Source organism: Odocoileus virginianus, chromosome 18, assembly GCF_023699985.2.
Source record: "Odocoileus virginianus isolate 20LAN1187 ecotype Illinois chromosome 18, Ovbor_1.2, whole genome shotgun sequence".
NCBI lineage: Eukaryota > Metazoa > Chordata > Mammalia > Artiodactyla > Cervidae > Odocoileus > Odocoileus virginianus.
Genome location: NC_069691.1, coordinates 34,796,067 through 34,809,232, shown reverse-complemented (window position 1 = coordinate 34,809,232; position 13,166 = coordinate 34,796,067). Strand labels below are relative to the sequence as shown.

The 13,166-nt window shown below is 37.9% G+C and overlaps 1 protein-coding gene across 5 annotated transcripts in view; it reads right to left on the bottom strand.

The window, feature by feature from the left end:
* ADAMTSL1 (ADAMTS like 1) overlaps positions 1 to 13,166 on the bottom strand; it is a 1,044,920-nt gene that overhangs the window by 291,323 nt on the left and 740,431 nt on the right. For all 5 annotated transcript variants that reach the window (XM_070480552.1, XM_070480554.1, XM_070480555.1 and 2 more), the window contains one exon: positions 8,513 to 8,639. In XM_070480552.1, the coding sequence (XP_070336653.1) occupies positions 8,513 to 8,639 (127 nt within the window). The remainder of the gene's footprint in view (positions 1 to 8,512; positions 8,640 to 13,166) is intronic.

Here is a 13,166-nt window from a genome sequence, read left to right as displayed (position 1 = left end):
GAAACACAAAATAGAACCAACACAAATTCTATGACTGAGAATATATTATTCCAGCAGTCAGGCTGGAAAATTAAATAATTCATGGAACATTGAGTATTCAGAAGAGTCTTGTCTCAGTAGCAGGGCACAGTAGTTACCACTAATCCAAATGTAGCTTTGGTCCATCTATCAAATTTTAAGAACCAAAAGGATCAAACCGATTACAAGTAACTGGTTCTAGAGTGAAAGTCAGGAATGTTTATGGGAATATGAAAATATCTAGTATCCAAGAAGATAAAATTTGCAGTGTCTGAAATTAGGTAAAAAAATTACCCAGCATTTAAAGAAACTCCCTCAAATACACTCATACTTGAAAATAAAAATAAATCAATTAAAACAGTTACTGTAACTCTATCCCTTATGTTGAAAAGCTTAAGTAAAAACAACAACAAGAACAACAAAAACTCCAGGTCCGAAGAATTTCACTGGTAAATACCACCAAGCCCATGAAGAAGAAGTAACATCAATCTGTTCCACTAAACACATTCTCTTCCACTAAACAGAAGAGAAGTGAACAGACTTCCCAATTCATGGTATGAGGTCAGCATCATGCTGATACCAAAACCAGACAAAGATGGTATAAAAAAGGACAAAATGGACAACTATCTCTCATGAACAAAAATGTTAAAAACTCACAAACAATATACTGGAAAATCAAATTCAGTAATCTGTATAAAGAATAACACATCATGATTTAGTTGAGTTTATCTCAGGAATACAAGGTTGATTATCTGAAAATCAATTAATGTTATCCATTAAAATAAAAGTTTAAAGAACTTTCACATGATCATATCAGTTGAGATAGAAAAAGCATTGGATAAAATCAAGCATCCATTCAAGAGAATAATGCTCAGCAGATTAGGAATAGAACAGAAATTCTTCAAGGTGATAAAGAGCATTTACCAAAAAACCTACAGCTAACATCATACTCAATGGTGTAAAACTGAATGCTTTCCCCCTTAGATTGGCAGTAAGTTAAGAATAGCCATTCTTGCCATATCTGCTCAACATCATATTGGACATCCTTGCCAGTATGATAAGGCCATAAATAAATAAGTGGTTTACAAATAGAAAAGGAGAAACTAAAGCCATCCTTATTTGTAAACAACATGATTTTTTATGCAGAAAATTAAAAAACTCTCAGAACTATTAAGTGAGTTTAGCAAGTTCACAAAATAGCCAAAATAAACTAGTAATACACAACTGGAAACTGAAATAGAAAATATGATGCCCTTTATAATAGCTGCAAAATATTGAAAGAGGTATAAGTCTAACTAAAATATATGCTGAAAATTAAAAAAGGACTAATGAAGCAATCAAAGAAGATCTAAATAAATGCCTAGCCATGAAGTGCTCATAGGTTGATATCGTCACATATAAAATATATCAATTCCCTCCAAATCAACTTATAGAATTAACAAAATTAAAAGTCCCAGCAAGATTTTCTGTATATATGGACATATTGTAAAATTTATATGAAAGGTCAAAAGGACTTAGCCTATGATAGTCAAAATGAGTTTGAAAGGGAGAATAAAATTAGAGAGATCAAACTACCTGATTTTAAGGCTTAAAGCTACAGTAACTAAGACAATGTAGTATTGGTGAAAGAACTGGCACAAAGATCAGAAGAGAGAGCCCAGAAATAGACCCGCACTGAGACAGACAATGAATTTCTGATAGTTTTGAAAACAATTCAAGGGAGAAAAGATCAACTTTTCAACAAATGGCTGAAAGAATTGGACATCCTTAAACAAAAAATTCAACCTACACATAAAACTTATACTTTATATAAAAATTAACTGAAAAGAGGTCATAGATCTAAAGGTAAAATATAAAATTGTAACTCTTTCAGAAGAAGACACAGAAGAAAGTTTTGTGACCTGGGATTGGGCAAGGAGTTCTTGGATATGACATTAAAGGCACCATCCATGGGAAGAAAAAAATAAACTGGTATTCATCAAAATTCAAAGCCTTTGCTTTATGAAAGATAAAGTTGAACAACTTTGAAAAAAGAAGGTATAAATATTTTTAAGTTGCAAATCCAACAAAGGACTTGCTCTCAACACATGTAAACTCTCAACACTCAACAGCAGGAAACCAGAAAGCTTGTTTTAAAAATTGGCAAGTAACTTTAATTAATACTACATCAAGGAGTAAATAAGCACATGTGTGACCAGCAGAATAATTCCTCACCCTTCCTCTTGCCAAAGGCGTCCATATCCTAAGCCCTCGAACCTATGAATATGTTACATGAAAAGGGGGAATTAAGGTTGCTGATGAAATACGTTGCTAATCAGCTCACCTTAAAATAGAGTAATCTAAGAGTATCTTAGATTATCTAGGTAGGCCTAATATAACCATAAAACTTATTTAAACTGGAAGAGGGAGGAAAAGGAGGTGGTTAGAGTCATAGAAAGATCTGAAGATGCTATGTTACTGGCTTTGAAGATGCCAAGGCTTGTAGATAGCCTTCAAAAGCTGAAAAATCAAAGAAAATGGATGCTTCAGAAGAAATACAGCCCTGCTAACACCTTGATTTTAGTCCAGCAAGACCTACTATAGACTTCTGACTCTCCAAGAACTATAAAATAATTGTGTTGCTTTAAGCCACTAAGTTTATGGTTATTTGTTACAGCAGCAACTGGGAACTAATACAACCTAAGAATATGTTCAAAATCATAAGCCATTATTTATATATAAAAAATCCATATATACATATATATATAATGCAGATTAAAACAATGACGAAATACCACTACACACCAGTCAGAATGGCTAAAATAAAAAACACTGACAATATCAAGTGATGACAAGAATGCAGAGCACGAATATGCAGATGACACCACCATTATGGCAGAAAACCAAGAGGAAATAAAGAACCTCTTGATGAAGGTAAAAGAGGACAGGGAAAAAGCTGCCTTAAAACTCAAAATTCAAAAAAAATAAGATCATGGCATCTGGTCCCATCACTTTATGGTAAATAGTCGGGGGAAAAACAGAAACAGTGACAGACTTTATTTTCTTGGCTCCAAAATCACTGTGGATGGTGACTGCAGCCATGAAATTAAATACACTTGCTCCTTGGAAGAAAAGCTATGACAAAACTAGACAGCGTATTCAAAAGCAGAGACATCACTTTGCTGACAAAGGTCTGTCTAGTCAAAGCTGTGGTTTTTCTAGTAGTCATGCATGGATATGAGAGCTGGACCATAAAGAAGGCTGAGTGCCGAAGAATACTGATGTTTTCAAGCTGTGGTGCTGGAGAAGACTCTTGAGAGTCTTATGGACAGTAAGGAGATCAAACCAGTCAGTCCTAAAGGAAATCAACCCTGAATATTCACTGGAAGGACTGATGCTGAAGGTGAAGCTCCAATACTTTGGCCACCTGATGCAAAGAGTGGACTCATTGGAGAAGACCCTGATGCTGGGAAAGATTGAAGGCAGGAGGAGAAGGGGACAAGAGAGGATGAGATGGCTGGATGGCATCACTGATTCAATAGATATGAGTTTGAGTAAACTCTGGGAGGGACTGTGAAGGACAGGGAAGCCTGGCATGCTGCAGTCCATGGAGTTGCAAAGAATTGGACCCATCTGGGCAACTGAACAACAAAAATCCCTAAGTAGTCAGAAGGCATTGTGTCATAGTTCCTTAATTTCAACAGAGGCTTTTTTTTTGCCCCCTTCATGGTGCATAAAATAATGACACATCTTTCAATCACTGGTGTCTTGGACTCAAAGAAATGCAGTTTACCCAGCATGGGATACCTACCATGGTCCATGTCATCCTCATACTCAACCAGACTTCTTGCTCTTATTATATCCACAGTTAGACCCACTATAGTCTATTCTCAACAGACCGTATAGAGTGGTACTTTAAAACATAAATCAAATGAAGTCACTACTCTGCTCAAAACCTTCCTGCAACTTCTCATCTTATTCAGACCAAGAGCCAAAGTCCCTATAAAATCCTACAACATCTGTGCCATTCTTCATCCCACCTCACCATTGTCCTGTCTTCTTCTTTTCCTCTAGTCTTCTTTAAACTCTCTTTACTTCAGTTACATCAGCTTCTCTGCACATCAAGAAATATGTCAAGAATGTCTCTACCTCAGGACCTTTGCACATGCTTTTGTCTATGCCTGGAATTTTCTTCCCCTTCCTTGTGCATGGTACTCTATCTGTATCTCCCTCAGATCCTTGCTCAAAATGCCATCTTATCAGTGAATGTTTTCTTACTAACCTATGCAAAATTGCAATTCCCTCCAGCACCTTTGGCTGCCAGTCCATCCCTATCTCTAGCTCTTCTCCTACTGTTTTACTTTTTTCTATGACTTTTCTATGTTCTCCTTTTTTTCCTTCTCTGTTTTACTTTTTTCTATGTATCACCACATGACACATATACATTTAATTAATTTATTCATTTAGTCTCTTTGCCTGCCCCTAACACTAGTAAGTAAGCCCCAAGAGAAAAATAGACTTTGGTCTGTTTTGCTCTTTCCTGTGTTTCCAGCACCTGTAACAGTTCCTCAGCACACAGCAGGTACCCAAGAAATATTTGGTGCTGAATAAATGAATGAGTGAATTGCTGTTGAATGAATGAATGAGTGGCTTGTGAGTATAGCCTGAAGTCAGATACAAAGTTAAATTTCTTTAGAGTTTTGTGCTTTTTCTAAAAAAATTCATATGTATTTTTTACTTGACAATATTAGGCCTGTCTTTTATTATAAATATCCTTCATCTCAATATCTTTGAGCCAGCATGATAACCCCAGAATATATTTACTCATAGCCATTATAAATCAGCATAAGCAGAGTCTGAGAGGGAAAGTTAGGTATTAGGAGCTTCATTTTATCTTGATATAATTTAGTTTACCTAGCTGTCACCACTCAAGGTAGATAGAGAACTTTAAGATACTAAGATATTTTCAAACATGCAGATACATTTGAGAGGTCTGCAAAACTGGAGACATCAGATTGATACCAAACAGGCTGGTTCTGGATCTAAGTGTATTCTGAGTATACATGGAGAATACACTATATAGTACAAGCCAGTAATATTTTGATTGTATGGACAGGTACCCACTGCTATGTTTAAAATGGATAACCAACAAGGTTGTTCTATATAGCACATGGAACTCTGCTCAATGTTATGTGGTAGCCTGGATGGGAGAAAGTTTGCGGGAGAATGAATACATGTATATGTATGGCTGAGTCCCTCTGATGTCCACCTGAAACTATCACATTGTTAATCAGCTATACTTCAATACAAAATAAAAAGTTCAAAAAATTTGAGAAAAAATGAGTTTTTAATTTCAAAAATTGAGAGTAAGTTAATATAAGCTAAATTTGATAATTTTTTCATTGGGTTGGAGAAGTAGGAAAAAGTGATCTGGAAAAATGGAAAGGCTGAAGGCTCTCAGTAGACAGCCTCTTCCTTCAAAAGGAGGGCAAGAGTGCCTTGGTCCAGCTTATATCTGTTTTCTGCATTTGTATTAGGTAATAATAATGTCTTTTATGACAAAGATGGTTTGTTTTTTATTCATCAGCAAATGGCAGCCACTTGATAAGCTTCTCCTACTTCCCTTTTCCTTCTGGCACTTTCCACCATGGTCTTTCTCCACTCTCCTGTTTTTTTCTTTATTCCCCTGAGGTTTGATAACATATGGGGAAAATCTGGATATAAGTTCAGAAGAAAATGAATTCAATGTGGGGAGTATGGATATAAGGAGTGTGAAAAGATTGCGTGGCTGGCTTTTAGTGCCTTTTGGCAGAGTGTAGGGAGAGACCTGCAGAACTCCTCCAGGCCTCACGGGTGCAGAGCCGCTCCCCTGGCCGGTACACTGGGCTCCGCAGAGCAGTTTCCTCTCCCCTGCTTGTGGGTCATCTCACAGTCTGTAAATACAGGGTGGAAGGTTCTTCTGGGGGTGGAGAAAACATAAACGAGGCAGCTTGTTCAGCATCTGCTATAGATTGTGGTGAGGTGCATGCATAGGCTGGGCTTTATTGATATAAATCATTTTGTCATGACGCATCGGCAGTGCTAAGGTAAATGAATCAATCGCCTTTGGTCATTATGGATCATCATCGGCTTGTGTCTTATGTGATTTACCCACTGTTGGTTTGAATAGAGCACTGTTCACTGAGGTATCTATCTGCAGACCTAGAGATGACTTATGGCTCTCAATTGGCTGCAGTTCATCCTTTCAGGGCTTCTCCAACTTAGTTCCAGTGATTCAGGCTCCAAAGGGCCCTGATCACCCTTTAACAGGAGGGTAGGGGGAATATCTACCTGAGCAGAGTGTGCAGGCTTTTCTATGAGGACAGGAAGGCAGAGGGATGTGAGGGAATAAAGGAAGAGGGAATAAAGCAAGGATTCTCATCATGAAGACATGCCCCTAGGAGTTACCCTACAGCAGTCACTGCAGGAATGTCTGTCATCTCTTTTTGTGCCTAATGGAAGTCCTTAGATTCTTAGATAATAAACACTGATTCAATTATATAACACCAATAATTAGAAAGACTTCAACTCTTTAGTATTCCTTGAAGAGCTCTATCAAAGTAACCTTTTATTTTTATTTTTCAATAAGAAATACTGTAGGGTTTTAATAAATTCTATACTTCAAAAAATCACAAAGTACCTTTTAAATGTAATTATTTTTCTGCAAATATCCCGCCATGACTTCAGAGATTTACGAAAGAATTATGCCTCTATCCTCCTCTGGTTTTCATCTTCTAAATTGTTTAATTTTTCATCTTATAGAAGAACCAACACATGACCACAGGAAAAATAAATCTCACCTGAATGTACTACATCAATGTCTAACTTACTCTGCCCTTCATCATTCTTTCTGCTCAGGTCTTTTTTCTTTTTTTCTTCAGAATCACATTTTTCACTGCCTAAGGCGTGTTAGAAAGGAGAGAGTTCCCTAAGCTGGCATCTCTGATGTTTCATGCATTTAAAAGTTCCTGGTCTTTTTTCCCACCTCCTCTTCTTCCCCAGAGCCTAGTCCTTTGGGTAAGTTGCCTTTTCCTGTCTTCTCGGAATAGTTCTCCAGCAAACAGTGCTTTCTTTTTTTTTTTCCCGGAACTACAAGTCCCTTGTAGTTTAAAGCCACAAAACCCCCATACATCAAGTGTTTTCCTCCAACTAGTCAACAAGTAAAGAGGAAAAACCATAGTCAGTAAAGAAATTCATTCTCGTTTCCCAAATCACAGGAGACATGTACAAAGAAGTCCTCATTAAGGATCTGTTGGAGAATTCCAGACAATGGCAAAATTGAGAAAATATGCCAAGAAAGGTCAAGTTATTCTAGAAATTGTGGGGTGGGGAGGGAGATGGGAGGAATGTTCAGGGACAAGAGGACATGGATAAACCTATGGCTGATTCATGTTGATGTTTGGTAGGAACCAACACAATACGGTAAATCAATCAACCTTCAATTAAAAATAAATAAATGTTAACAAGTGCACAGTCTTGAGTACAAGGGTTGTTTTATTTCTATCTCTATCTGCTGCAGTGCCTAGAACAGTGAGTCACAGAGGATCATGTATGGTAAAATGATCTAGCTTGCTGGGTGAGTCTGTTGTTGGGTCAAGTATCTAGAGAACATATACCATCTACCCTAGGAGGACCCAGCTGGGCAGGCACTTAAAGTACCTCACCATGATCCATCTAAGTGCTTTACAAATGCTCTGGAAACAGCAGAGTTTTGGACAATCAAGAGGAACAAATAAGTGCTTAAGCTCTGGAATCAGACTCTGGGCTGACATCTTGGCTCTGATACTTCATAGCTGTGGAACTCTGAGCAAGTCATGTAATCTGTCTAAGCCTCAGTTATCTCATTCATAACATGGGGATAAACAGTACCTTGCTACAAAGTTGTTATAAGGATTAAATGAGATGATCATGTAAAGTTCTCAGCACATACACGTATAGCAGGCACACATGTATTCAGCTGCTACAGACAGATTAGGACACAACAGTCTATAACTGGCTTCACATAATCACTGTCTAATATCCATTCTGGAGACATGTGTGATCAGCACTGATCCAAGGTCACTTTGTCAATGAAGACCATGTGATTTCACAGTGGCAGGAGAGCATTTATTCTAATCTGCCCACTCTCTCTGCTATTCTGCCAGACTATGAATCAGTGAGGGGTCAGGATGTAGCCTGTCCTCATGCTGGATAGGAAAGCTCATGCTTTCTTGTTGAATGTATCAAGATATATGCCTAATTTCCTCCTAATATGCCTCTAAAGCAAAGGTTTCCTCTGTGGGATTGCAGTGGGTGACCTGACTTGTCTTACCTAAACTAATCCACAAAGAAAGAATCTAACTCTCTTCCCACAGGGTTTTCATATTTGGCTTCATTTGGTTGGAGATGTCATTCCCTAATTGCTGCAGAGAGCTAAGCCAGGGGATTATGACAAATCAGAAGGCCCAGAGATGGCCCCATCTCTGGAGTGTCTTACGTTTGGTTGCGGTGAGCTGGGATTTATACTGCCCGCGGACCAGCCTGCAGGTGGACCCATCTCCGTTGCAGACTCCACAGTTATCCTCTTTGATGGTGCTTCCCAGCTGGTGATCGCAGCCAACAATCTAACAAAAAAGAGAGATGTGTAATTTAACCCGGTGCCGACTGCTAAAGGGAGGCAGGGTGGGGCCCATCATCATTCAATCAGCCTCCTTCATCCTTGAGATGAAGATAAAGATGAGATGAAGATCCACTCCGATGACAGGAACCGCACTGGAATTTGAATCAGGCTAAGAAGGCAAAAATGTAGCAAGGGTAAAGATATTTTCGTAGTTCAAATATACTGAAATATACAAAGAGAAAGAAGGATGGGAGGGACAGAGGCGAAAGGGAGGGAGGGAGGAAGGGATGGTGGGTGGGAGGAAGAAGAGAAGCAGAGGCAGAGAGGAAGACCCTGAACTACTAATATTACAGAACCTCAATTCCAAAATAGCTTCCACTTTCAGTAAATAAGCTTCACCCAAATCACACACACAAAAAAATGCAACTGTGAGATAACTGTAGCAGGTAAAATGTTGTGAATAATCTCTATGTTAGTCTATAAGTTCCTTAGAATGTAAGATGCACAGAGGTGGGGTTCTGTATCTTGGCTTCATTGAGGTTTTCCAAGCAACTAGAACAGTGCTTGGCAAATTATAGGACTTCAATAAGTGTTTGCTAACTGATAATTAAACATACTCCCTTTTCTAGCTAGCACTTCAACTAAGAAAACAGAACAGAAGCACAGAATCAGCCGACAGAAACAAGGCTGGCGTGCATGCATGTGGTGGAAGACAAGGGTTGACCCAAAGGGCAGCAGAGATAGCCCACAGTGAGTGCCTGCTGTTGCCTGGCCCTGTCCTGTATCAGGCACAAGACACACATCTCATTCATTCTCAAGACAATCAGGTAAGGTATCCCTGTTTTATAGGTGAGGTCATGAATCTTATCAAGGTCACTCAGCTAATAAGCAGCCGAGTTCTAAATGCATCTAATAAAACATTTGTGCTTTGTCTAAATTAGGCTTAAAGTCACAAGTCTTCATCACTATGTGGGCAAACTCATTTGTATTCTTAATCTTTTCTTTGCAATGTTCAAGTTAAAAAAAAATCAAATCCAAACTAAACCACAGCAGTTGTATCTCGACAGTTCTAGTGAAATCTAATATCAAAAGACTTATCCTACTTCTAAATACTTCAACTACTGTCATGGGCTAAATAAGATAAGAACTGTAGAGACATTTGAAGGAGCTTATCTCCACAATGTCCCCACAATCCATCCTGTCTTTCCAAAGTTTGGTTGTTAGCATGAACTTTCTTTGAGGATTGATTTTTATTTTTTTGTACCTCCAACTAACAATTGCAAACATATGTTTAGGCAAAGGCTTGAAAAGCACAACTATGTAATACTGTGCTGTCTATGTGCTACATTTTAAAAATGTAGTTATGTGCACCTCTTCCCTAAAATCATACAGACATCTTTAAAAATAGATAATAAAACAACAACTCCTTTAGCAATTCTATCAGTTTTGAAATGTAAAGATGTCAGGAAAATGTAGTGCCCAGTTCTTAAGTGGGGAGTGAAGGAGTTGGTTCCATCTTTGGAATGTTCACTGTGGTCAAGCTGCAATTGGCCTCAATATGTTCAGAAGCTACAGTGAGGCCATTTTAGAATTTATGCCAACTTCATCCATGTAAAGCCCAGCATGTAAAGCCCAGCTTAAGACTTCTTTGATGTGCTTTCCTATAAATGCAGTGAAATTGTTTTCAAAATTCTTATCTGTAAATGAACCCACATAGGAGCAGAGCAACTCTGCCTTGATTCTTATATTTCAAGCACAGTGTGAAATGGAGTGCAGAAGTAACTTATTCACAAAGACATAAAAATTATTCAACCATTCAGCCAATAGTGACTGAAGTTCTGTTATGAGCCAGGCACTGTTCTGGGAGCAAAACCCAGTGGTGAGTTCAAGGACATATGGATCCACCCTCATGGGACTTAAAGTTTAGTGATAGAGGCAGATATTATGCAAATCAACACACACATGCAGAATGTAAAGGCAGAGTGATAATTATGATGAAATCTATAAGACACAGATAATAGGATACTATGAGAGCATAAACTATGGATAACTTGATCTGTTTAGAAAGGCCAGAGTAGGAATTCTCTGGCAGTCCAGTGGTTAGGACACAGATTTTCTTTTTTTTTTTTTTTTTTTTTTTTTTTTTTTTTTTTTGAAAGAAAGTAATATTTATTAAATTCTTTTGTTGACAAACAATTTCATCAATATGAGACTTAAATACATCCATAAATTATACATGGCTAATTAAAAATAAATTTTAAAATTAATATTTATTTTTATTTTTTTTTTTTTTTAATTTTTTTTTTTTTTTAAATTTTTATTAGTTGGAGGCTAATTACTTTACATCATTACAGTAGTTTTTGTTATACATTGATATGAATTAGCCATGGATTTACATGTATTCCCCATCCCAGTCCCCCCTCCCACCTCCCTCTCCACCCGATCCCTCTGGGTCTTCCCAGTGCACCAGGCCCGAGCACTTGTCTCATGTACCCAACCTGAGCTGGTTATCCGTTTCACCCTAGATAATACACATGTTTCAATGCTGTTCTCCTGAAACATCCCACCCTTGCCTTCTCCCAGAGTCCACAAGTCTGTTCCATACATCTGGGTCTCTTTTTCTGTTTTGCATGTAGAGTTATCGTTACCATCTTTCTAAAGTCCATATATATGTGTTAGTATACTGTAATGGTCTTTATCTTTCTGGCTTACTTCGCTCTGTATAATGGGCTCCAGTTTCATCCATCTCATTAGAAGTGATTCAAATGAATTCTTTTTAATGGCTGAGTAATATTCCATGGTGTATATGTACCACAGCTTCCTCATCCATTCGTCTGCTGATGGGCATCTGGGTTGCTTCCATGTCCTGGCTATTATAAACAGTGCTGCGATGAACATTGGGGTGCATGTGGCTCTTTCAGATCTGGTTTCCTTGGTGTGTATGCCCAGAAGTGGGATTGCTGGGTCATATGGCAGTTCTATTTCCAGCTTTTTAAGAAATCTCCACACTGTTTTCCATAGTGGCTGTACTAATTTGCATTCCCACCAACAGTGTAAGAGGGTTCCCTTTTCTCCACACCCTCTCCAGCATTTATTGCTTGTAGACTTTTGGATAGCAGCCATCCTGACTGGCGTATAATGGTACCTCATTGTGGTTTTGATTTGCATTTCTCTGATAATGAGTGATGTTGAGCATCTTTTCATGTGTTTGTTAGCCATCTGTATGTCTTCCTTGGAGAAATGTCTGTTGAGTTCTTTGGCCCATTTTTTGATTGGGTCATTTATTTTTCTGGAGTTGAGTTGGAGGAGTTGCTTGTATATTTTTGAGATTAATCCTTTGTCTGTTGCTTCATTTGCTATTATTTTCTCCCAATCTGAGGGCTGTCTTTTCACCTTGCTTATAGTTTCCTTTGTTGTGCAAAAGCTTTTAAGTTTCATTAGGTCCCATTTGTTTATTTTTGCTTTTATTTCTGAAATTCTGGGATGTGGGTCATAGAGGATCCTGCTGTGATTTATGTCGGAGAGTGTTTTGCCTATGTTCTCCTCTAGGAGTTTGATAGTTTCTGGTCTTATATTTAGATCTTTAATCCATTTTGAGTTTATTTTTGTGTATGGTGTTAGAAAGTGTTCTAGTTTCATTCTTTTACAGGTGGTTGACCAGTTTTCCCAGCACCACTTGTTAAAGAGGTTATCTTTTTTCCATTGTATATCCTTGCCTCCTTTGTCGAAGATAAGGTGACCATAGGTTCGTGGACTTATCTCTGGGCTTTCTATTCTGTTCCATTGATCTATATTTCTGTCTTTGTGCCAGTACCATACTGTCTTGATGACTGTGGCTTTGTAGTAGAGTCTGAAGTCAGGCAGATTGATTCCTCCAGTTCCATTCTTCTTTCTCAGGATTACTTTGGCTATTCGAGGTTTTTTGTATTTCCATACAAATTGTGAAATTATTTGTTCTAGTTCTGTGAAAAATACTGTTGGTAGTTTGATAGGGATTGCATTGAATCTATAGATTACTTTGGGTAGTATAGCCATTTTGACAATATTGATTCTTCCAATCCATGAACATGGTATATTTCTCCATCTATTTGTGTCCTCTTTGATTTCTTTCATCAGTGTTTTATAGTTTTCTATGTATAGGTCTTTTGTTTCTTTAGGTAGATATACTCCTAAGTATTTTATTCTTTTTGTTGCAATGGTGAATGGTATTGTTTCCTTAATTTCTCTTTCTGTTTTCTCATTGTTAGTGTATAGGAATGCAAGGACACAGATTTTCAAGTCCATGGACCTGGATTCAATCCTGGCTGGGGAAGTAAGATCCTGTAAGCTCCACAAAAACAAAAACAGGACAACAAGGAAACAAAGGCTAGAGAAGATTTTCCTGAGGAAAAGTCTTTTGATCTGAGAACTGAATGAGTCAGAGTTAACTAGACAAAGGGGAGGTGTTGCCATAAGGCTTACTGTACCTTTTCATTATGCCTACATACTAGCTAAATAAAAAAATATGCAAAAATCAAAGTTGGCACACACA